Source organism: Bos grunniens, chromosome 12 (genome assembly GCF_055505025.1).
Source record: "Bos grunniens cultivar Pamir isolate PY7600 chromosome 12, Bosgru_T2T1.0, whole genome shotgun sequence".
NCBI lineage: Eukaryota > Metazoa > Chordata > Mammalia > Artiodactyla > Bovidae > Bos > Bos grunniens.
The window spans coordinates 36,815,576-36,842,222 of record NC_141176.1 but is presented as its reverse complement, the minus strand read 5'-3'; the positions used below and the strand labels follow the sequence as shown (position 1 = coordinate 36,842,222).

The following is a 26,647-nucleotide window of genomic DNA, read 5'->3' as shown; positions in this document are numbered from 1 at the left end:
GTGTTCCTTGACCCCACAGGGAAGACCTTGCCAGAGGCCTCAAGTACCAGGCCTTTGGCTCGAGTCATCTTGCCCACACATGGAGCCCTGGCCCCTGTATACCTCTGTGACTTGACTTTCTGCATTTTCATGGATGATCATCCTTTCCAGTCAGTACATTCTTCTAGATGTTTTCATAACTTGAATATGGTTACTGTCAAATATTTTTGATACCAAAAGGTATTTTCTTTAAGCGTCTATACTGATCTTGCCATGGTTTTAAGTTTTACTCAGAAGTCTTTTAAATTTCTCCCTAGATTTTAGGGAATATCACTGTAGCCTGCCTCTACTGATGACAGGTGGTAATTAAAGAATGGGTTTGCATAGTGAAAACAGATATTGAAGTGGGTCAAGGACTGCGCCCTAGAAAAATATTAAATTTCAAGACAGGGAAAGAGTAACTTGCAAACCATAGGAAACGAAGAGGGAGCAGGAGAGACTGATACTCTAAAAGTCAAAGGAGGAGAGGTTTGTGAGGCAGGAGTTGATTGACAATGTTAAATGTAAGGTCAGATAAGATACAAAGAAATGTTTTAGATTACAAAGTTGTGTACGTATATGTATACTTAGGAGGTGTTTGGACCTTTAGTCAACATGTATTAAGAGACAGATAAAATAGGTCTGCTGAATTCAGTTGGCTTTGTAGGTTCTTATTTCTGATTTCATTTGGCTTCTTATATGGTGATCTGTGAAGAAACTAAAACTTTCATGGGTTAACTAGAATAAAGGCTTCTGAGACTCAATCTCATTTCTTTGATAGAATTTCTATACTTATAGATTTGATAGCTTTTATCTGTGTGGATTTCTGAAGATAGAAAAATATGGAGTGAAGTGAATAATCAGCTGCAGGTTAGTGGCTGTTGAATAATCATACCCAAAGGATTCAGACTAATCATTGTTTTAACCCTCTATGTAGGTTTCTAGAAATTGTCTCAGGATTGTACCTCTCAGTGCTTCCTACACTTTATTTTTAAGCTAGTGAATTGAGAGAAATAATCTTAGCATAATTTAAAATCAAACACCAAAGCCAAATCAAAGTTTGAACAATTAAAATTGAAAACCATATCCACTGTTCTTTTAGGATCAGATAGTTGTGACTTGACTGTGGCAAGTTCTTTCTTCAACTTCTCATTGATTTTCTGTTGTTGACCTTTTAAAGCTTGTGGACTTCTTGGGAATGGGCAGGAGTTTCTTTTGGGATAATGGGAATGTTGTAAAATGAAGTTATAATGATGGTTACACAACTCTAAATTTAGTAGAAATTATCGGATTTTATAGTATGTAAATTATTTCAGTGTTGCTGTTTTTAAAAATACTCATGGGACACCTGTACAACTTGAACTCTTTATATGTATGTGTTGCAGTACTGTCATGTGGTTTTAAAGTAGATCTAAAAAATTATGATTTAATGTAGCCTCTCTATTTTTAAACAGATGTGATCCTCAAGAAAGTGAAATGGAAAAGAATGGTCAAAAGAAATACAGTTGTAAAAAGGAATTTTCTTATGGTGGTACATACCTATCACTAGAAAAGAAAAAGGCTGACATTTCTGTCCTAACTAATGAAGCCCCACTGACTTCTTCACAATGGGAAAACAATGACATGCATTTGGCAGCTGACTTCCAGCCACAGAAAGAGGTTGTTGCAGCAACACTCCCTAAAACCATTGCTGCTCTACCTCAGGTGGGATCTAGCCCTGATGTGATCATTGAAGAAATTATTGAAGAAGAAGAAAACCTGGAAAGTGAGTAAAAATACAAAAACAGGGAAACAATAAATCATGTCTGGAATTGGAAACAAAATTAATACCTGTTTGTCCCTGACCTTAACAAACATATGTCTATTATCTTACATCTCATTATGAGTAAAGCTGTTGATCCCATGCCACTCCTTTCACATTTTCCAAAGTTAGGATAATTTTTAATTTTAGTGCAATAATACAGCTAAACTCTAATATTTGGTTTAGTGAGTGTATTTGACTTTTTAGCATTCCACATCATGAAGTCGTGAAGCTGCTTAGTTGTGTCCGACTCTTTGTGACCCCATGGACTGTAGCCCACCAGGCTCCTCCATCCATGGAATTTTCTAGGCAAGAGTACTGGAGTGGGTTGCCATTTCCTTCTCCAGGGGATCTTCCCAACTCAGGGATCAAACCCAGGTCTCCCGCATTGTGGGCAGACGCTTTACCGTCTGAGCCACCAGGGAATCAGCGTTCCACATACAAACCTCTATAAAAGATGAAAATACTATAAGTAAATGGTGTTAGTAGAAGCAGTCTGATGACATTGTCCTTAAATTTAAGAACAGAATATCCTAAATTTTTGTCCTGAGATGTAATCCTTTATGAAAATGAACTATCATGAATATTGGGCTTTGCTGGTGGCTCCAATGGTGAAGCGGGAGACCCAGGTAACATATAGAAGCATCTATTTGGTAACGTTTAAATGTATCATGATTGTTTGATTAGATTTCTAGTGTTGGTATTCTCACCATCAACGCCAGTGAGATACTGCTGGGTGTAGTTACACTGTCAGTTGTCTTTAGGGCCACTTTCAAGAATCAGCTTTGGTTTTCTCCTCCCTCCCCCCTGCCCCCACTCCCACTCTGTTCCATTGGTTGACTTCCCAAAATGATACCAAAAAAGAGACAAGCTGTTTTTTTCCGCTATATTATTATTATCATTGGTTATCTCAGTAAGTTAAGAAAACTAACAGGACTTTGCTTGCTGATACATAAGGGTCTCAACCAATCCAGTATTTTGCCAAATTCAAGTACAGCTTCTCAAGCAGTGTGTTAAGTATGCCGTTATCAACATAATAAAACTAACACAGTTGCCTTTATTTCCTATTTTGATGAAGCATGCTTCACAGATTATTTTGCTAAAACACCTAGATACCCAACAAAGCCTCTTCAGAAAAAGTCATCTGTTTCTTTTGGATCAAAAACAGGTACTTTAACAACTCTGAACTTGATGTAGCAGAGTTTGATGTATATAAAAAGTATTCTGTTATATATAAATTTATATAAAGTATAAAGTTATATAAGTAACTTACAGAGAGTGAAACAGTAAAATGAATTTTATTAATAACTAAAACTTTTCTTTTTTTTTTTTTTTTGCTGTGCTGGCTTGTGATATCTTAGCTTCTCCACCAGGAGTTGAACCCAGGCCTATGGCAGTGGGAACTCTTAATTCCTAACCACTGGACTGCCAAAGAAATTCCCAAAACTTCTTTTTTAATGTTAAAAATCCTGGCTGTTATTGGCAAAAACATTTCTGAAATTTATAACACTTCCCTCAGCTGTCTCCCCAGTAACACATACTTATTGCTTTACCTCATCCTCAGTATGGGTGTTATTCTTCATGATCTGTATTGGATAGGTAAAATGACCTATTTGTTCAGTTTTTTATCTTGTATCTATACTTCAGTTCCTCCTAGTCACTTTTACTAGATTTATTAGAACATCTGCATTGTTTAAAAATTAAATATATTAAATACCCTGTGACCCTTTTCCCCTAATCTCCTCCCATTCCATTTAGTCTATTCCTCCTTTCTAGAGCTTCTTTATGCATATTTGAACAAATACACATATATTATGTTTCTGACTCTTAGCTTTTGTTTTTGTACATAAAACATAGCTTGCCATACACACTGCTGTGTTCTTTCCCTTCCTTTCTCTTTTTTCTTTCTATTTTTCTTTTTCTGTTTTTGGCCATGCCATGCAACACGTGGGATCTTAGTTCCCTGACAAGGGATAAAACCTGTGCCCCTGGCAATGGAAGCATGGAGTCTTAACCACTGGACTGTCAGGAAAGTCCCCTAATTCCTTCCTCAACATTATACTCTGGAGATCTTTTCATATCGGTAAAAACACTTGGCTTAATTACTACTGTATGAAAAAAGTTTCTGTCTTTTTTATTCTACCCCACCCTTACTTCCACCAAAACATACACATCTCCCTCTAAATGCTGCTCACTATGTTGGTTTTCCAAGACATTTTTTCATACTTCTCTGGCCTGATAAGATCTAGGAGTCAAAGCAGCCATGAGCTAATTATTGGTTCCTTCAGTTTAGTGTAGTTTATACAGGATTTTTGTAGCAATACTAGAAACATCATTGTCATTGGGGTTCTGAAGCTCTAATTATGTTTATGAATAAATTCTGAAGTTTTGATGTAATGCCGTAGGTTATAGCATGTACTCTATCTGGTACCTAACTAACTTAGGTACCTACGTGAACTTCAATTCCACTTATTTAACATATTTTGCAAATGTTTACAGTTCAGGTTGCTAAAGAAATCATTGTGAAAGTGGAATTTATTTGTCCGTTGGGTTACTATTTGGGATTTGGGTTACTCTTTTATGAGGCTTAAGTATTCTAGAGTTTGCAGTGCTACGGGACACATTCTTTTAGAAGATACTGCATTCAATTTTTGTGAATTCTTTCCTAACTTTTGGTTTATTAATGTGGTTTGAAAATTCTCATCCAGGTTCTCCAGAGCTGGTTTTTGTAAGCCATGTAATACATCCTTGCCACTTCTACATTCGGAAGTATTCACAAATAAAAGATGCAACAGTGTTGGAAAGGAAGGTGAATCAGTTTTGCAATAAGAATTTACACCTTGATCCTTCAGATGTTTTGGAGCTAGGTAATGAAATATTATTTCAAGTTAAAATATAAAGCTTAGTTAAATACTTGGCAACTCATGTAGACTTTTTATAATACAGATTTGAGCAAGCATAAAGCTTTTGGAATTATTTAACATAAGGTAAATTTTATTTAGGTAAATGAGCTAAATATTAATTTTTTTGCTCAGAGATATCATAGTAGTAATACTATTATGGTATACAGTATACATAATTCAAATGTTTTTAATACATATCATTTGCCAAGTTTAATTGGAGTCATAGTAATTTGGAACTTGCTGTCTTTTTTTCATATTCTTTTCCATTATGGTTTATCACCACATATTGAATATAATTGCCTGTGTTCCCGCTAGGACCTTTTTGTTTATCCATTCTGTACGTGATAGTTTGTATCTGCTAACCTCAAATTCCTACTTCATCCCTCTCCCAGCCCCCCTCTTCCTTGGTAGTCACAAATCTGTTTTCTAGGTCTGTGAATCTGTTTCTGTTTCACTAGAGTTCATTTATATCATATTTTAGATTCCACATATAAGTTATATATATCATGAGGTATTTATCTTTGTCTGACTTCACTTTAGCATGATAATCTAATCTGACCATGTTGCTGCAAATAGCATCATTTTGATCTTTTTATGGCTGAGTAGTGTTCCATTGTATATATGTACCACATCTTTATCCATTCATCTGTTGATGGACATAAAATTGACTGTTGAGTGAAATATACACAAAAACTCCATTATGGAGTATGGTGAGATTTTTTAAATTATAAAGTCCATAATGGGTTAAATAATTTGTCCCCTTGTCTCTAGAGAAAAGTATTTCTCTAAGTGTTTCTTGTAGTATGCATATCATCCCTTGCTATCTTCATGTGGATGTTGAAGATGTCATTGAACATCTGAATGAGATAGATGCAGGGCAGTGCATCTTATTTCCTAGTGCCATACAGAAGGTAGCTGGTAAATTTAATCAATGCATCTTAATTCTGTGTATAATTTGCCATAAATTAGGCTTTCATTGGTAGCTCAGCTGGTAAAGAATCTGCCTGCAATGCACGAGACCCTGGTTTGATTCCTGGGTCGGGAAGATCTCTTGGAGAAGGGATAGGCTAACCACTCCAGTATTCATGGGCTTCCCTGGTGGCTCAGATGGTAAAGAATCCGCCTGCAATGCGGGAGACCTGGGTTTGATCCCTGGGTTGGGAAGATCCCCTGGAGGAGGGCATGGCAGCCTAATCCAGTATTCTTGCCTAGAGAATCCCCATGGGCAGAGGAGCCTGGCGGGCTGCAGTCCATGGAGTCACAAAGAGTCAGACATGACTGAGTGACTAAGTACATACAGTACAGGCTTTCATTACAAATATCTTCTTTAATGTTGACTAAATATGATTATATTCTAATGAAGCTGTGATTTGATTTATTAGTAGAGCATTTTCTCATTCTATTAATATCATTCAATGCCTGTATATAACTGATATCAAAAAGTACTATATTATCTATTCAGCTTTATATTTGTTGCTGTTGTTGTTTAGTCGCTAAGTCGTGTCTGACTCTTTGAGGCCTGATGGACTATAGCCTCAAGGCTCCTCTGTCCAGGCAAGAATACTGCAGTTAGTTGCCATTTTCTTCTCTTAGGGGATCTTCCTGACCGAGGGATCGAACCTGCATCTCTTGGATTGGCAGGTGGATTCTTTACCATTGAGCCATCAGAGAAGCCCCAACTTTATATTGGTAGTTCTTTAAACGTGTTGCTAACTCTCAGCTGATCTTTGTAGCTTATCAGAATATCAGAAGATTAGAATCATCATATACTTCTGATAAAATGAATAATAATTTTTAAAGTTAACAGTTTTTAAATTTGAATGTCTAAGGAGGGAAGTATAGTGGTAAACTTATATATAGTTAAATTTTTAATGACTGCAAATAATTCTCTAAATTTAATATATATATAAAAGAGCTCAGTTTAGTTTCAGAAAATATTCTAAGAAAGTCAAAATATCATTCTTTAAGTTGTCACGGATAATTATTTCAAGGTAGATATACATAGTTTATATACTCATTATCTTTTGAGAAATTAGTGTTAAGGGAAGAAATGTAATACAGTGCTTTAGCTGAGTATCCTCTTGTTCCCTTTTTCTGTCTGAGCTTTTCATTATAAAGAACAGCAAAAGGCTTCAATAGGCTTTTATCTCATCCATTTCAACAAAGAATAGTTTAATAGAATATAGTTTAAGAATATTGGTTATATAATGTATCAACATAAGAGGAAGGTTGGTGAAAGTCTCAAGGCCAAGTACAAGTTTTGGTAGAACTTGAAAGGTTACCCTGTGTGCCCTTGAGCTATCCTGTTCTTATTAGCAAATGGAGAGGGGATTTTGCAGCCTCTCTCTATAGGGTAAATGAACAAATCTTACCAAATTCATCTCTGATGTTAGCTCAGTTGTTAAGAGAATGGGCTCCAAGATTGCATGGGTTCTCTTTCTCCCTCTTGTAAGTAGCCATGCGGCTTGGGCTGGATTTGCAGCCTCTCTTTGCCTGGTTTCCTTACCTATGGGCTGGAAGCAGCATATCTGTGGGGTTGTTGTGGGGAGAAGGTAAATTCAGACACAAACTACTGAGAACATTGCTGAGCTGATAGTAAAAGTAAAAATGCAGGCTTCATTCTAACTTGATTTTTTTTCTAGTTATTAATTTGTAATTCATCTGATCCTTCCATAAGGTCTTCTTCTGCTGTTCAATCCTTGGTTCACTTTCCCCTTTTCTGAACTCCATTGTGTATTAATTTCTTAATTTTTGCCTTTCACGCTCTGCCTTTCTTGGTTTCCTAACTTTTACTCCCCTTTAACCAAGAGAAGGTCATTGCATCTTCCTTTATGCTACCTAAGTATTTTATAGATTTCAGTACGTCTGTATCTGTACATGTGTGTGTGTACATGTACAAGGATGATCTTTACTGTTATAAGTACAGTGATTGATAGTCATTTACTTGCATGTCTCCTCTCCTTTCTTTTTTTTTTTTTTTAAGAAAAAATTAGATTTCTTGTTATTCTTTTTTTTTTCTTCTGTTTTTTACAAACCCTTGTGTCAAGGGCTGACTTTGTATAGATTACAGCAAGGGAACTGCTCTGCTTCGTTGGAAACCCCGTCCCAGAAGCAGGTCATCTACGAATGGTTTAGTACCAGGTTCCCCACGAATGTGCCATGCAAGACAGTCGAGGGAGTGGCCGCCTTTCCAGCCAGACCCCATGTCCCAGGATGAAGGGTTCTCCACACTGAAACCCAGTCCCGACAGTCCTGACATGCGGTGGGGTGCGCCACACCATGCCCTAAGGGATTTGGGCTCCTCTCCTTTCTTGAGCAGGACAGTCTTACTCATCTTTATTATAGTTCATAAAACACAGGTCCTCAGTAAAGGACTGCTGGCTTGATACTCTGTATTTTCACCTTCCTGTCTAGTTCACAAGATTCTGTATAACAGAAATTGCCAAAATATACTACCTTTGATCCCTCTCATAGCACTGACTCAGTAGTATATCACCAGTTAATAAGTGAATTAAGACTTTTTTGTGATAGAATCTAATGTACTTGTTTGTAAATTAGAGGTAATTAGATATTTTCTTTGTAGACATTGATAATCATTTGTCTCCATTATGTAGGTGCAAGAATATTTATCAACAGTATTGAAAATGGAATGTGGTGTCGAGGAACTATTACTGAATTAATTCCAATGAGAAGTGAAAGTATTAGAAAACTTTGTAGTCCAACCAAATTCTCAGTCCGTGAAGTTGCACTAATACAAATATTCATGGTAGATTTTGGAAATTCTGAAGTGCTCATTGTTGCAGGGTATGTTATAAGTATTATATATTCCTTGCCTGCTTAGAAACACTTGTGATGGGGTAATACTAAAGAATAAAGAAAATTAGGAAGAGGTAGAAATAAGTTATCCTTCTTCACTTCCAAGTCATATACTTTTTATTTTGCTTTGAAATTTGTCTTACTCATTACTAAATTAGCAAAGTATTATACTTTATCAGTGCTACTAGATGGGGAGCTTAGAAAAAGAACTTTTTGATGTTTCAAACTTAAATAATCTTCTACATTGCTTCAAAGCAGAGAATGAAGCACAAAAATTTTCTTTCTTTTAAATGTTCGTTAGTTGCCAGATGATTGAGTAAAAATTTCAATCATATTTATTTAATCTCATTATTCATATTAAAGTGGCATAGTGTCTAGCTCATTCTAGGTGTTCAGAAATGTTTCCATTAGTCTTACAGCAAAATAAAGCAAATTGAAGAGGTTCTTGTAGTAAGGACCGGTATTAACTCTTGCATGGTCATTTTATTAAATGGTCATAACTTTATAAACAAATATATTGCTGTTTGGGTGTGTCATTATGCCTTTATATATATGAAAGATAATCCAGATAAAGGCTGTTGAGATTTATTCTGTAGGTAAAAATAGTGTCTGTGGTTTTAAAAGATAGGTTGAATCTATATTATGAGATAGTATGAATCAGAATATAACTTTCTAGAAGATTTAACTTAAAAAGAGAATGTGTAGAATTCTAAGGTATTCTAAATGCATACCTTTTGTGGGCTAAGGCAAGCTTGGGCTTGAAGCATTATTTTCATTAACTATTGCTTGAATTCTTCCCAGAGTTGGTGACTCTCATGTGAGATCAGAGCACATTGCTAAGCAGCATATCATACTAAATGACTTATGTCTGGTTCTGAGAAAGTCTGAGCCATATATTGAAGAACTGCTGAAAGATGTCCAGCCACTAGCACATCCATGTTCATTGAAAGACATTGTTCCACAGAACTCAGTAAGTGAGACTTAAATTATTTCTTTTTTTTTTTTAATTATTTCTTGTTTGGGGGCCAAATAGTCCAATTTTAACTATGCTTTAGGGTTCAGATTACTGAATGTAGGTTCATGGCACCAGTTCACTTGTTAAATACCTTTTGCATAATAAACTATTGGTGCAAGTGAAAAAGGAATTGAACTTCCATTTCTACAATCAGAATTGATCTTAATGGGAGATTATACTTAATATGTGTATATGAACTTAATGATGGGTGAATATCTGAGTAAACCACTAAATTTTAGAGTCAAATAAATATGGAGAGAAAAAAATTTGACATGGTATGGCATATGTTTCTATACATTTCTTCTCTATTTTCATGACTCTTTGCTCACTACTTATTAACTATATTGCATTCTGCTTTTGTATTATTTATGAATATTTGTTCCCCAGAAAGATTTGAAACTCCTAGAAGACAGAAATTGTGTGTAAGAATACATGTTAAGCAGTTGTATTATTAGAAAGTCTGAAAACAGGAGTCTGTGCCTTTGTTCATCTTTGTATTCCAGCACTTAGCAAATCACCTAGCACACAGTAGGCATTCAACAAATATTTGAAAGAATGAATAAAGAAATAAAAGGAAACATATAAAAATATTAGCACTGATGTTTTCCTCAAAATTATTTTGGTTTCGATTTTATCCTATGAAGGATAAAACTTTTTTTTTTGCACTTATCTATTCTGAGTAGGTTTTACTTTTTTATGTTCATAAAATCTTTAGAAAATTTTTTATTTTTAAGGAATATGTGGTTTTGACCCGTGAAATGTATGCGTACTTAAAGATCCAAAGATCAGTGAGCACAGTTTTTTTTAAATTTTTTTCAATGGGTGAGTATTTTTCCTTATTATTTAAGTAGCATGTGCCTCGTATATTGCTAGTAATGGAAACTAAGCATCTGATGATTATAAATATCTAATGTATTACATGGCTTCCATTATACTTTTAGAATTACCTTTTGGATCTCATCGTTTAAGGGGAAATTTTGTATGTCAATACTTCTTTTATCTTTAAATTTTTATTTGTTATTTTCATATTAATATTCACAAGTAAAACTAAGTCCTGAAGTACAACAGCTTATGGTCACCTTGAGACCACGTTAATAAAATCCAAGTATGATCTGTACATTGTATATACATAAAGACTGTCCTCCTTGGGTTTGTGAGCCCAGTTGCTTCTATCTTCTTCTATCTATGGTTGGTTCAGTGCCTTTGCTCAAATTTACTGTTAGAAAGATAAATCTACAATATTGTACCATTTAGAGTTAATTATAATTACTGAACACATTGAAATTTTACTTTTTCCATAGAGTGAAGGCTGGGGAGAAGAAGCTAAAATAGAATTTTTGAAAATGGTAAATAAGAAGGCTGTTTTAATGAAAGTTTTTAAAGAAGAAGATGGTGTGCTTATTGTAGATCTGCAAAAACCACCAACAAATAAAATAAGCAGTGATATGCCTGTGTCTCTTAGAGATGCATTAGTTTTTATGGAACTAGCAAGGTAGGTAACTTATTAAAACATAAATATCTTCAAGGTTATAGCTGTAGATCAGAATAGCAGATTTTACCTTTAAAAAAACATGGGCTCTAAAGTGAACTATAACATACTCTTAAGAGGGAGCACCCAATCCTAAGCACTAGACTATCAGGGAGCACACCGTAACATATTCTGAGAATTTAAAGGTATCTCTGTCAGAGTTTTCCAAGTACAGTTGTGTGAAAATTGGATTCAGATCATTTGATTTAAGGAAATAGGGATATTAAGGTAGCTCAAAATAGAAGTTACTGGTAAGATAGTGAACTTTTTTTTTAGACTCTAGCTAACCTTACAAGTAGCTAGTGTTTAACAGTTCCTTATTTAAATTTTCTAAGCTTTGGAGTAAGATCATGATCACTACTGTATATTAATATATGAATCTCGAGTAGATACTTATATTTCTTTTCTTTCTTGTCTGTGATGAACAAAGAGATAAAAGTAACCACAGAGATAATGGAAGATACTTTCTGTCCTGGGCAATAACAGTCTGGAAGTGACCCAAGTAGATTGCATTCTGTAAAACTTAAGTAGGCTATTGTAGCTGGAAGGGGCCACAGAAAACCCTCAGCTGGCCTTCCTTGAGTGCTGCCATAGACCATGAGTATCACGTCAACCAAAAGAGTAGAAACTTTGAGTACTAAATGTAGGCCCAACTCAAAAATGCTCCAACACAAACTTAAAGATTAATTATTGAGTTTTGAGACTTGACCTCTTATTTATGCTTATTTGATAATTAAAGATAATGCCACAAAATATTATAAATTAGAAGAGAAAGGTTGGGAAAATATTCTTGGTAGATAAATCAGTATATGTGCAGGTCTTTTCTTCAGATCAATTCACTGAGAGAAGAGAGATCTTAGGAGAATGGCTCTTGCTTATGCTTTTAATTGTGCTTTTAATTAGGTTTAGATCTCAAACACCAAGAAGTCATTCTGGAAAAAATACGACCTTACACTATCCTCCACCTATTTTGCCTAAAGAAATGACAGATGTTTCAGTTATGGTTTGTCATATAAATAGTCCTTCTGATTTCTATCTTCAGTTGGTAAGTATATAATGGTCCTTTGAGACAACGTATTTTTTCAAATACTAAGTAAAATGTATAATGGAAATGAGTGCCCAGTATGCATTCTAGAGCAAACAGACTGCTGTCAGCCTTCTATAAATTTTAAGTTTCTTGGTAGCTGCAACTTTAAACAAGAAACTCACATGATTCATAGTAAATTGAAGGAAATCGTCATTCTGCAAGTTAGTGAAAATAGGAAGGGGAAGGAAAATGAAGGATCCCTAATGTATAAATATTTCTTGCTACCTTCTGAAATCTAGAAAGCAGGAGAGCATATAGAACTGGCAGATCAAAATAAAATAACACCCATTTCTGATAATGTATGAGGATTTATTTATTGCTAGGTAATATTCTGAATTTGAACATTAAAATAGATTCCAGTTAAAGGCATTCCATTGTCTGTTTGGATATATGATTGATGGGTTTGTTTTAGATAGCTACCAGCATTAAGGTTCGTCATTATTGATCTCTTTGTGTCCATGTTCTATATGAATTAATGCATTGTAAGGGCCATAATGTTTTGTGTGAATTAACTCATTAATCTTTACATCAGTCTTATGAGGAGGATACTATTACATTCATTTTAAGAAGTGGAAATTCTAACCAAAGGCCTGAAGCAACTTGCAGAGGTCATATGGCTACAAAAGAGTAGAGCCAGGACTGAGCCGGACTCACTCAAAGCCTGTCACCTGATCATAGGCATGTGTATATATTTCTGGGCTCTCTGTTCTGTTCCATTGATCCATATGTCTGATTTTTTACCAATACCATACAACTTTGATTACTGTTGAGTTAAATTCAGTCGCTCAGTCATATCCGACTCTTTGTGACCCCATGGACTGCAGCATGCCAGGCCTCCCTGTCCATCACCAACTCCCAGAATTTACCGAAACTCATGTCTATTGAGTCAGTGATACCGTCCAACCATCTCATCCTTTGTCGTCCCCTTCTCCTCCTGCCTTCAATCTTTCCCAGCATCAGGGTCTTTTCAGATAAGTCAGCTCTTCGTATCAGGTGGCCAAAGTATTGGAGTTTCAGCTTCAGCATCAGTCCTTCCATTAATTACTGGAGCTTTGTAGTATTATTTGAAATCTGGATGAGTTATGCCTCTTTCTTTTTTTTTCCTCAGGATTACTTTGGCAGTTCTGGGTATTTTAAGGTTCTATGTAAATTTTTGGATTATTGTTGTAGTTGTATGAAAACTGTCATGAGTAATTTGATTGTGATTGCATTCAATCTATAGATTGTTTTGGGTAGTGTTGCCTTTTAAACAATATTTTTCCAATCCAAGAGCATGGTATTATCTTTCCATTTCTTTGAGTCCTCTTTAATTTCCTTTATTAATATTTTATAGTTCTCAGCATATTAAGTCTTTCTCTTCCTTGGTCAAGTTTCTTGATAGCTGTATTTTTTTTGGTGCAACTTTAAAAGGTATTGTGTTTTTACATTCCCTTTCTGATATTTTCATGGTTAGTGTAAAGAAATGAAACTGATTTCTGGATGTTAATCTTGTGTCCTACTGCTTTGCTGAGTTCATTTATTTTTGAACAGTTTTTTTTGTGTGTGTGGTGTCCTTAGGGTCTTCTATAGGATCATGTTATTTGCATATAGTGACAATTTTAACTCTTCCCTTCCAAGTTGGGTACCTTTTGTTTCTCATCTGATTGCTGAGTGGCACAGTTTTATTTACTGTGGCTTTGTAGCAGGTTTTGAAATGATAATGTGTGAGCTGTCCAACTTTGTTCTTTTTCAAGGTTGTTTTTGAACTTTGGGGTCCCTTGAGATCTCATGTGACTTTTAGGATGAGTTTTTCTCTTTTTAAAAATTTTACTTATTTTTTTAATGGCTGTAGTGGACCTTCACTTCTGTGTGTGAGCTTTTCTCTAGTTGAGGCAAGTGGGGGCTACTCTCTAGTTTTGGTGTGAGGGCTTCTTGTTGTGGTGGCTTCTCTTGTTGTAGATCATAGGCTCTAGGGTGTGTGAACTTCAATAGTCACAGCACACGGGCTCAGTAGTTGTGGGACATGGGCTTAGTTGCCCCACAGCATGTAAAATCTTCCCAAATCAGGGATCAAATCCATGTCCCCTGCATTAGCAAACAGATTCATAACCACTGGACCATCAGGGAAGTCTCTAGTATGAGTTTTTCTATTCTACATGAAACATCATTGGGATTCTGATAGGGATAGCTTTGAATTGTAAATTGCTTTGGGTACTGACATCCTTTTTTAAAAGATTTTATTTATGACTTTATTTCAGTCTTCATTGTTGCAAGGCTTTCTCTAGTTGCAGCAAGTGGGAGCTACTCTTTGTTGCTGTGTGCAGGCTTCTCACTGTAGAGATTTTTCTTGTTGCAGAGCATGGACTCTAGATGCATGGGCCTCCGTAGTTGCAGCTTACAGGCTCTAGAGTGCTGGCTCTAGAGTTGTGGCACACGGACTTGGTTGTTTCATGGCATGTGGGATCCTCCAAGGCCAGGATCGAATCCGTGTCCCCTGCATTGGAAGGCAGATTCTTAACCACTGGACAGCCAGGGAAGCCCTGGGTATTGACATCTTAACTGTTAAATCTTCCAGTTCATGAACATGGAATGTTTTTCCATTTATTTTGTAGCAGTGCTGTGTACTGTACAACAAGTGTACAAGTCCGTATGATCAGTTATATTTATTCCTGAGTATATTCTTTTTATTCTACTGTAAAATGAGTTGTTTTCTTAATTTCCATTTGGACTGTTCATTATTAGTGTGTAGAAATGCATGTGATTTTTTGTAATCATTTTGTAGTCTACATCTTTGTGTGCTTAATTGTGTCCAACTCTTTGTGGCCCCATGGGCTGTAGCCCGCCAGACTCCTCTGTCCATGGAATTCTCCAGGCAAGGATACTGGAGTGGGTTGCCTTGCCTTCCTCCAAGGAATCTTCCCAACCCAGGGATCGAACCTGTGTCTCTTGTCTCCTCATTAGCAGGCGGATTCTTTACCACTAGCTCCACCTGGGAAGCCCATTTATTAGACCTGCTAGTATTTTTGTGGCCTCTTTAGGGTTTTTTACCTAGAAAAGAGATCATTTTCCTGTTTCTTATCAATTTGGTTGGCTTATATATATTTGCCTAATTACTGTAAATGCCATATACATATATATATATTTGCCTAATTACTCTGGCTAGAACTTATAAAACTATATTAAATAGCAATGGCAAAAGCATGCATGCATTCTTATTATCATTCTTAGAAGAAAAGCTGTCAGTCCTTCATATACAAAGTTTGCTTTCTTAACCACTTCAAAATATACAGTTCTGTAGTATTCACTAACTCACATTATTGTACAGCATGCTGATCTGTAGAATTTGTTCATCTTGAAAAACTGAAACTTGGTACTCCCTGAACAGTAATTGCCTGTTTCATTCTACCCCCAACTGCTAACAACCACAGTTCTACTTTCTTCTATGAATTTGACTATTTAGATACTCATATAAGTGGAATCAAACAGTACCCTGCTTTTCAGAAGTTCAGTTTACACAAATTTCATTTTTCTGAAAAACCTACATTGGTCTTATCAAAGAAAAGTCAGCCTCTTTGCTTTACTACATTTTGGCTTACAAAAGATTTCATAAGAACACTACTTTCAGATACCAGGGATACCTGTATTTGTCCTTTTGTCACTGGCTTGTTTCACTTACCATAATGCCCTCCAGGTTCATCCATGTTGTAGCATGCAATAGAATTTACTTTAAGGCTAATTAAATATTCCATTGTATGTGTATACTACATTTTTTTATGTGTATACTACATTTTATTAATTCAGTCATCCATTGATGAACATTTGGCTTGGTTCTGCCTCTTGACTATTGTGAATGATGCTGCAGTGAACATGGGTGTGACAAACTGTAGTGTCATTCGGTTCCTTTTGTATATCTGTGTTTATTGTTACCATGAGGATTACATGTAACATCCTAAAGTTATGTGTAATTATATGTAAAAATTATGTGTAATTAAAGTTATGTGAAACATCCTACAGAAATCTAATCTGAATTAATATCAACTTTAACTGCACAAAACCCTACTTCTGTATAGCTCCATTTCCCTTTTAAATAATACCAATCTCAAAAATTAATCTTGGGAAAAAAATTAATCTTTGTACATCAAATACTCAATAATGTAGACTTATAATTATTTGTGTGCATTTGTCTTTTAAATCTTATAGAAAATGAAAGTAGAGTTAGAAACCAAAGTTAATAATACTGGCTTTCATATTTGTGTGTTTACGTTAATCACAGATATGTATATCTTAATGTGAATTTACGTTATGCTGTAGCATCCTTTCATTTCCTTCTGAAGGACTCCCTTTAGCCCTTTTTATAAGGCAGGTCTAGTGGTAGTGAACTTCCTTACCTTTTGTTGATCTGTGAATGGCTTATTACTCCCTCATTTTTGAAGGATAGTCTTGCTGGATCTATAATTCTCAGTTGACAGTTCTTTCTTTAGCTCTTTTAAGTGTATCTTCTGATTACATTCTGACCTCCAAGGTTTCTGATGAAAAATCCGCTGATCATCTTATTGATGATCCCTTATATCTGAGAAGTCACTTTTCTCTTACTGCTTTCACGGTTCTCTTTGTATGGCTATTGACGGTTTGTTCATCATGCATCTAGTGTGTCTCTCTTTGAATTTATCCTAACTTGGGTTTTTTGAGTATATTAACATTCTAAGTCTGCTATAACAAAGTGCAACAGGGAATTCTCTGGTGGTTCATTGATTGATTAGGACTGTTCTTTTACTAGCAGGGGCTGGATTCAATCCCTAGTTGGAGAACTAAGATCCCACAAGCTGCATGGTGCCCCGCCAAAAAATGCCACAAAGTAGGTAGTTTTAAAAGCAGAAACGTATTGACTCCCAGTTCTGGAGTTTACAGGTTTAAGGTCAGGGAGTCATCAGAGTTGGTTCCTTCCTTCTGAGGTTGGCGGGGAAGGTGGGGGGTGGGGGCGGGACAGAGATTTGTCCCATGTCTCTGGACTAGATTGGTGATTTGCTGGCAATCTTTAGCACTCCTTGGCTTCTGCTGCATCATCGCAGTCTCTGCTTCCTTCATGTGGCAATCTCTCTGTGTAACTTGTCTGTCTCAGCTTTTTAATACAGACACCAATCATATTGAATTAACTCCAGCCTAAAACTTTTATTTTAACTTGATCCTATCTGTAAAACTCTATCTCCAAATAAGGACACATTGAGGTCCTGGGGGAGGTGGTTAGAACTTTAGTATATTTTGAGGGGAGGACACAAACCAACTCATAAGCAGTCTACTCTCTGCTCTATCAAAAATTTCCTCCTCACATGCAGTCACCCCATCCCAATGTTCCAAAAAATCAATTATCTTACATCAAGTCCAAGTCTAGAATCTCACATAAAATCACTAAATTCTGATTAGCTCAATCAGGTATAAGTAAGAATTCTTTAACTGAAGCTAGGCCAGAACTCCTCTCTATCTCTAAATTTGTGAGAATAGACAGTAAGTCTATTCTCACAAATCCTAGCAGGAAGAATTCCATTAGAATCTTACGACTTTAGAATAATCCTTGGCTGCTGGATGTTCTGTCCTCCAGTCCCCCTTGGGTGTGGCCCTTCCCCCTCAACCCTGAAGCAGCCTCATCCAATGGAATTGAGGAGTTGTCCTAACTCTGAAACATAGAAGGAGGCCCCATCCCTGGAACAGAGGAGAAGACAGCCCTGCCTTTCAGGTCTGTGTGCTCTGGGCCTGCAGTAGCAGTGGCACATGCTCGAGCCTCTGAATCACCTTCAAAATCACTCCTCTGTTTTCTTGAAACATATGTTCATGACCAGATCACTCTGTCAGCTCTCTTCCTGCCTATAGAATCTCACAAGCCCACCACCCTTCTCTGCTTCATTTCCTCTCACCTCTGTCCCCTTCAGTTCAGGCTGGCAGTGTTTCTGCTGAGATGATTGATTAGCTTCATAAATCATAACATCCATATTCCCTTCAGCAGACACTGTCCAGCCATACCCTTGATGTTCTCTCCAGAGCTTGCTTTCTCATTTTTTGAAATACAAATAGGCTAAGAAATTCCTAAATCTTCAGATTCTGGTTCCTTCATGTTTAACAATTTATTCTTCAATTTATCTTTGTCTTCTCACATTTTATTATAAGCAGCAAGGAGAAACCAGGCTGACACTTTGACACTTTACTTAGCAATCTCCTCAGCTAAATATCCAGTTCAACTTTCTACCCAGTACAGTATAAATCAGCTAAGTTCTCTACCCCTGTGTAACAAGGATTTCCTTTCCTCCAGTTTCCAGTATCATATTCCTCATTTCTCTATGAAATCTCACCAGAAGCACCTTTAGCATCCATATTTCTACCAGTAATCTTTCCAGGGTAATCTGGATTTTTTTCATTCAGGTACCTCATAATTCTTCCTCTTCTTTCTGCTCATAACCCAATTTCAAAGCTTCTCCCATAATGTTAGGTATTTATTACAACAGCACCCTGCTTTCCCATTTCAATATCTATATTAATTCCTTAGAGTATCATAAGAAAGTTCCACTAATTAAGTTGCTTAAACAGTGTAAGTTTATTGTCTCATGGTTCTGAAGTCTAGAGGTATTGAGGTCAAGTTGTTAGTAGTGTTGGTTCCTTCTGAAGGTCATAAGTGAGAATGAATCTATTTCCCTAATTGCTGGTGGTTAGCTGGAAAATACTGGTGTTCAGTGGCTTCTACTTCACTCCATTTTCTACCTTCACCTTTATGAGCATTCTACTGTGTGTGTGTGTGTGTGTGTGTCTCTCTTTGCCCAATTTTACTCCTTTTTTCCAGCCATGAAATTGAAAGATGCTTGCTCATAGGAAGAAAAGCTATGACCAACCTAGACAGCATATTAAAAAGCAGAGACATTACTTTGCTGATAAAGGTCTGTCTAGTCAAAACTATGGTTTTTCCAGTAGTCATGTATGAATGTGAGAGGTGGACCATAAACAGAAAGTTGAGCACCAAAGAATTGATGCTTTTGAACTGTGTTGGAGAAGACTCTTGAGAGCACCTTGGACAGCAAGGAGATCAAACCAGCCAATCCTAAAGGAAATCAGTCCTGAATAGTTATTGGGAAAGACTGATGCTAAAGCTGAAACTCCAATACTTAGGCCACCTGATGCGAAGAACTGACTCATTGGAAAAAGACCCTGATGCTGGGAAAGATTGAAGGCAAGAGGAGAAGGGGACGACAGAGGATGAGATAGTTAGATGGCATTACCGACTTAATGGACATAAGTCTAAGCAAGCTCTGGGAGTTGTTGGTGGACAGGGAAGCCTGGCATGCTGCAGTCCATGGGGTCACAAGGAATCAGACACAACTGACTGACTGAACTGAATAAGGAAACTAGTCATACTGGATTAAGACCTACTTTCAGTTCAGTTGCTCAGTCGTGTCCGACTCTTTGTGACCCCATGGACTGAAGCATACCAGGCCTCCCTGTCCATCACCAACTCCCAGAGTTTACTCAAATTCATGTCCATTGAATCGGTGATGCCATCCAACCACCTTGTTGGAACAGAAAGATTATCTGAAGAAATAACGACCAACAACTTCCCAAATTTGATGACATACACAAATCTACAAATCCAACCAGTTAAGTATTACAGGATGATTTATGCCTCCCCCTAAAAGATATGCCTCCTCCAATCCTAAAAGATTGGAGCTGTAACCCCCAGAAACTCAAAACATGACCTTATTTAGAGACAGAGTATTTATAGAGATAATCAAGTTAAAATGAGGTCATTAAAGTAAGGTCAAAGAAAGGCAATGCCAAAGAATGCTCAAACTACTGCACAATTGCACGCATTTCACATGTTAGTAAAGTAATGCTCAAAATTTTCCAAGCCAGGCTTCAACAATATGTGAACTGTGAACTTCCAGATGTTCAAGCTGGCTTTAGAAAAGGCTGAGGAACCAGAAATCAAATTGCCAACATGCGTTGGATCATAGACAAAGCAAGAGAATTCCAGAAAAACATCTATTTCTGCTTTATTGACTATACCAAAGCCTTTGACTGTGTGGATCACAACAAACTGGAAAATTCTTCAAGAGATGGGAATACTAGGTCTGGTATTCCTTCTTGAGAAATCTGTATGCAGGTCAGGAAGCAACAGTTAGAACTGGACATGGAACAACAGACTGGTTCCAAATAGGAAAAGGAGTACATCAAGGCTGTATGTTGTCACCCTGCTTATTTAACTTATATGCAGAGTACATCATGAGAAACGCTGGGCTGGAGGAAGCACAAGCTGGAATCAAGATTGCTAGGAGAAATATCAGTAACCTCAGATATGCAGATGACACTACCCTTATGACAGAAAGCAAAGAAGAACTAAAGAGCCTCTTGATGAAAGTGAAAGAGGAGAGTGAAAAGGTTGGCTTAAAGGTCAACATTCAGAAAACTAAGATCATGGCATCTGGTCCCATCACTTCATGGGAAATAGATGGGGAAACAGTGTCAGACTTTATTTTTTTGGGCTCCAAAATCACTGCAGATGGTGGCTGCAACCATGAAATTAAAAGATGCTTATCCCTTGGAAGAAAAGTTATGACCAACCTAGACAGCATATTAAAAAGCAGAGACATTACTTTGCCAACAAAGGTCCGTCTAGTCAAGGCTATGTTTTTTCCAGTGGTCATGTATGGATGTGAGAGTTGGACTATAAAGAGGACTGAGCACAGAAGAATTGATGCTTTTGAACTGTGGTGTTGGAGAAGACTCTTAAGAGTCCCTTGGACTGAAAGAAGATCCAACCAGTCAATCCTAAAGGAAATCAATCCTGAATATTCATTGGAAGGACTGATGCTGAAGCTGAAAGTCCAGTATTTTGGCCACCTGATGTGAAGAGCTGACTCATTTGAAAAGACCCTGATGTTGGGAAAGATTGAAGGAAGGAGGAGAAGGGGACGGCAGAGGGATGAGATGGTTAGATGGCATCACCGACTCAATGGATGTGAGTTTGGATAAACTCCGGGAGTTGGTGATGGACAGGGAGACCTGGTGTGCTGCAGTTCACCAGAGAGTCGGACACGACTGAGTGAACTGAACTGAACTTTGTTACTTGGAATGAGCCATATTTTCCTATTTCTTTGTATGTCTTCTGATTTCTTGTTGAAAATTAGGCATCAACTATTATAATACAGTAAACCTCTGAAAATCAGATAGCCCCCACACACATGTACTCATGCATAACTGGATTTGTTTTAAACTGTTGAAAACTGTGGTAGTTTTTTTCTTTTGAGACTTTTTCAAACTGTTCTTGCAAATACTATTGCTTGTGTGTGGTCACTGAAGTGTCTGTGTTCTTTTAGTTTGTGTTTGGCAAATGTTTATGTTGACTTCCTTGAATGTTGAAAGCTTAATTGGGTGTTTGCTTCAATGCTGTAAGCCTTAACTGTTTTCCAGAGCCCTAACAAAGTTGGTTCAGATGGTTTCTCGTTTTATCAGTGTTTCTATGAGGAAATGAGAGCTTGGAGCTTCAGAGTCTGGAATTTTGCTACTGTCAGTTGTCTGTTGAATATTTCAGTGTTCCCTTTGAATAGCCAGTTAGTGGAAGAATATGAATACTACCTACTTAGAAATAAAGGTTTAGAAGGCTTTAAATAGTTTTAAAATTTTTTAGTGAAATAACAAAAATTTCAGAAAATTTCCACTTCCATTATTATACTCACAAAAGAGAAAAACCTCATTTTTTGACCATTTGAGATGGTTTTTAAAATATTCTTTAACTTTAAGAATTGGTATTTGGAGAAATAAACAGTTGTCCTTGGTTTTGTTTTACTATGTTTTAAGTAGTATAGGAACTTCAGGAATTGTGTTTTAAAATAACCAGATAATCCTGTTTATTAGTAAACCTCTACTGCATTATGCATTCTTTTCACAAACTCTACTGAAATTACTGATTAAAGATTTATCAGTTCAGTTTAAAACCATTAGATGGATGGCTGATGGGAAACTGGACATTTATACAATGGCAAAGTAACATGCATGAATTACTTGGTGATCACAAGGGAAACATGTAACTGTGCAGAGAAGGGATGAGAGTTGCCACCCCATTCCATGGATGAATCTTGGCTTATTAACAGTGAGTAATGCTGTCTTCTGATGTGTTTCAACTATGATGTATTCTAGCCAAAAGATTTGGGTTGAATCCATCAAACTTGTAGATATAACTTTCTGTTTTGAGGAAATTCAGGGCATATACCCTAACTCAGTGGAGGAAGAAGGTAAATAATAGGATAAAGACATAACCACATAAATCCAGAAGATGAGGCATTCTACAGAAAAATAGCAGACTATCTTTTTTAATAAGACAGGATCATTTTTAAAAGAACACTACACTAATTTAAGAAAGGCAAAAAAAAAAAAAAAAGAATAAGATCTTTGTTCATGCCTTCTCCACGATCTAATAAACTAATCTGTGCCCCAATAAATAAATAAATAAATAAAATAAATAAATTGCTAGTAAAAAAAAAAGAAAAAAAAAAAGACTTATTTAGATGACCAAACATAGTCTTAGATTGGCTACTGGGTTTGGTCAGTTCAGTTCAGTTGCTCAGTCGTGTCTGACTCTTTGCGACTCCATGGACTGCAGCATGCCAGGCTTCTCTGTCTGTCAACAACTCCTGCAGCTTGCTCAGACTCATGTCCATCGAGTTGGTGATACCAGCCATCCAACCATCTCCTTGTCTGTCGTCCCCTTCTCCTCCTGCCTTCAATCTTTTCCAGCATCAGGGTCTTTTCTAATGAGTCAGCCCTTTGCATCAGGTGTCCAAAGTATTGGAGCTTCAGCTTCAGCATCAATCCTTCCAATGAATATTCAAATGATTTCCTTTAAGATTGACTGGTTTGATCTCCTTGCAGTCCAAGGGACTCTCAAGTGTCTTTTCCAACACCACAGTTGGTCAGTTAGGGAAATATAGTATGGTTTAAAAGTACTAGTAGGAGCACTTGCTGAAACAGAAAATGTGAAAATTGATAGAAAAATGCAGATTATCAAATTGTATGGTATGGTCTGATTTTTGGTAAAAAAAAAAAACAACATGGAAAATGTGTTTAGAAAAAGATCTAGAAGCAAGAGTTCTCTGGTGGTCTAGTAGTTAGGACTCCGTGCTTTTACTGCTGCGGGCTCAGATTCAGTCCCTGGTCAGGGAAGTAAGTTCTGACATGCTGCATGGCACAGCCAAAAAAAAGGAAAAAATCTGGAAGGATATCTTAAGATATCTGGAAGACTGTGGATTTTTATAAATTTTTGTTATGTCTATATATGTTAATTTTTATGTACTTTTTTTTTTTATGTAGTTTTCTTTTTTTTTTTTTGCCAAATATCAAAATGAATCCACCACAGGTATACATGTGTTCCCCATCCTGAACCCTCCTCCCTCCTCCCTCCCCATACCATCCCTCTGGGTCGTCCCAGTGCACCAGCCCCAAGCATCCAGTATCGTGCATTGAACCTGGAGTGGCATCTCGTTTCATACATGATATTTTACAAGTTTCAATGCCATTCTCCCAATCTTCCCACCCTCTCCCTCTCCCACAGAGTCCATAAGACTGCTCCACACATCAGTGTCTCTTTTGCTGTCTCGTATACAGGGCTATCATTACCATCTTTCTAAACTCCACATATATGCGTTAGTATACTGTATTGGTGTTTTTCCTTCTGGCTTACTTCACTCTGTATAATAGGCTCCAGTTTCATCCACCTCATTAGAACTGATTCAAATGTATTCTTTCTAATGGCTGAGTAATACTCCATTGTGTATATGTACCATAGCTTTCTTATCCATTCATCTGCTGATGGACATCTAGGTTGCTTCCATGTCCTGGCTATTATAAACAGTGCTGCGATGAACATTGGGGTACCCGTGTCTCTTTCCCTTCTGGTTTCCTCAGTGTGTATGCCCAGCAGTGGGATTGCTGGATCATAAGGCAGTTCTATTTCCAGTTTTTTAAGGAATCTCCACACTGTTCTCCATAGTGGCTGTACTAGTTTGCATTCCCACCAACAGTGTAAGAGGGTTCCCTTTTCTCCACACCCTCTCCAGCATTTATTATTTGTAGACTTTTGGATCGCAGCCATTCTGACTGGTGTGAAATGGTACCTCATAGTGGTTTTGATTTGCATTTCTCTGATAATGAGTGATGTTGAGCATCTTTTCATGTGTTTGTTAGCCATCTGTATGTCTTCTTTAGAGAAATGTCTATTTAGATCTTTGGCCCATTTTTTGATTGGGTCATTTATTTTTCTGGAGTTGAGCTGTAGGAGTTGCTTGTATATCTTTGAGATTAGTTGTTTGTCGGTTGCTTCATTTGCTATTATTTTCTCCCATTCTGAAGGCTGTCTTTTCACCTTGCTTATAGTTTCCTTTGATGTGCAGAAGCTTTTAAGTTTAATTAGGTCCCATTTGTTTATTTTTACTTTTATTTCCAATATTCTGGGAGGTGGGTCATAGAGGATCCTGCTGTGATGTATGTCGGAGAGTGTTTTGCCTATGTTCTCCTCTAGGAGTTTTATAGTTTCTGGTCTTACGTTGAGATCTTTAATCCATTTTGAGTTTATTTTTGTATATGGTGTTAGAAAGTGTTCTAGTTTCATTCTTTTACAAGTGGTTGACCAGATTTCTCAGCACTACTTGTTAAAGAGATTGTCTTTAATCCAGTGTATATTCTTGCCTCCTTTGTCAAAGATAAGGTGTCCATATGTGCGTGGATTTATCTCTGGGCTTTCTATTTTGTTCCATTGATCTATATTTCTGTCTTTGTGCCAGTACCATACTGTCTTGATGACTGTGGCTTTGTAGTAGAGCCTGAAGTCAGGTAGGTTGATTCCTCCAGTTCCATTTTTCTTTCTCAAGATCGCTTTGGCTATTCGAGGTTTTTTGTATTTCCATACAAATTGTGAAATTATTTGTTCTAGCTCTGTGAAGAATACTGTTGGTAGCTTGATAGGAATTGCATTGAATCTATAAATTGCTTTGGGTAGTATACTCATTTTCACTATATTGATTCTTCCAATCCATGAACATGGTATATTTCTCCATCTATTAGTGTCCTCTTTGATTTCTTTCACCAGTGTTTTATAGTTTTCTATATATAGGTCTTTAGTTTCTTTAGGTAGATATATTCCTAAGTATTTTATTCTTTTCGTTGCAATGGTGAATGGAATTGTTTCCTTAATTTCTCTTTCTGTTTTCTCATTATTAGTGTATAGGAATGCAAGGGATTTCTGTGTGTTGATTTTATATCCTGAAACTTTACTATAATCATTGATTAGTTCTAGTAATTTTCTGGTGGAGTCTTTAGGGTTTTCTATGTAGAGGATCATGTCATCTGCAAATAGTGAGAGTTTTACTTCTTCTTTTCCAATTTGGATTCCTTTTATTTCTTTTTCTGCTCTGATTGCTGTGGCCAAAACTTCCAAAACTATGTTGAATAGTAATGGTGAAAGTGGGCACCCTTGTCTTGTTCCTGACTTTAGAGGAAATGCTTTCAATTTTTCACCATTGAGGATAATGTTTGCTGTGGGTTTGTCATATATAGCTTTTATTATGTTGAGGTATGTTCCTTCTATTCCTGCTTTCTGGAGAGTTTTTATCATAAATGGGTGTTGAATTTTGTCAAAGGCTTTCTCTGCATCTATTGAGATAATCATATGGTTTTTGTTTTTCAATTTGTTAATGTGGTGTATTACATTGATTGATTTGCGGATATTGAAGAATCCTTGCATCCCTGGGATAAAGCCCACTTGGTCATGGTGTATGATCTTTTTAATGTGTTGTTGGATTCTGATTGCTAGAATTTTGTTTAGGATTTTTGCATCTATGTTCATCAGTGATATTGGCCTATAGTTTTCTTTTTTTGTGGGATCTTTGTCAGGTTTTGGTATTAGGGTGATGGTGGCCTCATAGAATGAGTTTGGAAGTTTACCTTCCTCTGCAATTTTCTGGAAGAGTTTGAGCAGGATAGGTGTTAGCTCTTCTCTAAATTTTTGGTAGAATTCAGCTGTGAAGCCATCTGGACCTGGGCTTTTGTTTGCTAGAAGATTTTTGATTACAGTTTCAATTTCCGTGCTTGTGATGGGTCTGTTAAGATTTTCTATTTCTTCCTGGTCGAGTTTTGGAAAGTTGTACTTTTCTAAGAATTTGTCCATTTCTTCCGCGTTGTCCATTTTATTGGCATATAATTGTTGATAATAGTCTCTTATGATCCTTTGTATTTCTGTGTTGTCTGTTGTGATCTCTCCATTTTCGTTTCTAATTTTATTGATTTGATTTTTCTCCCTTTGTTTCTTGATGAGTCTGGCTAATGGTTTGTCAATTTTATTTATCCTTTCAAAGAACCAGCTTTTGGCTTTGTTGATTTTTGCTATGGTCTCTTTTGTTTCTTTTGCATTTATTTCTGCTCTAATTTTTAAGATTTCTTTCCTTCTACTAACCCTGGGGTTCTTCATTTCTTC

The 26,647-nt window shown here is 36.6% G+C and overlaps 1 protein-coding gene across 24 annotated transcripts in view; it reads left to right on the top strand.

The window, feature by feature from the left end:
- RNF17 (ring finger protein 17) overlaps positions 1 to 26,647 on the top strand; it is a 118,583-nt gene that overhangs the window by 31,026 nt on the left and 60,910 nt on the right. For 14 of the 24 annotated variants that reach the window (XM_086329862.1, XM_086329854.1, XM_086329874.1 and 11 more), the window contains exons 10-16: positions 1,473 to 1,783; positions 2,898 to 2,987; positions 4,528 to 4,686; positions 8,337 to 8,526; positions 9,340 to 9,508; positions 10,855 to 11,045; positions 11,985 to 12,126. In XM_086329862.1, the coding sequence (XP_086185988.1) occupies positions 1,473 to 1,783; positions 2,898 to 2,987; positions 4,528 to 4,686; positions 8,337 to 8,526; positions 9,340 to 9,508; positions 10,855 to 11,045; positions 11,985 to 12,126 (1,252 nt within the window). The remainder of the gene's footprint in view (positions 1 to 1,472; positions 1,784 to 2,897; positions 2,988 to 4,527; positions 4,687 to 8,336; positions 8,527 to 9,339; positions 9,509 to 10,854; positions 11,046 to 11,984; positions 12,127 to 26,647) is intronic. The other 10 variants (XM_086329865.1, XM_086329868.1, XM_086329859.1 and 7 more) reach the window with 1 other exon arrangement.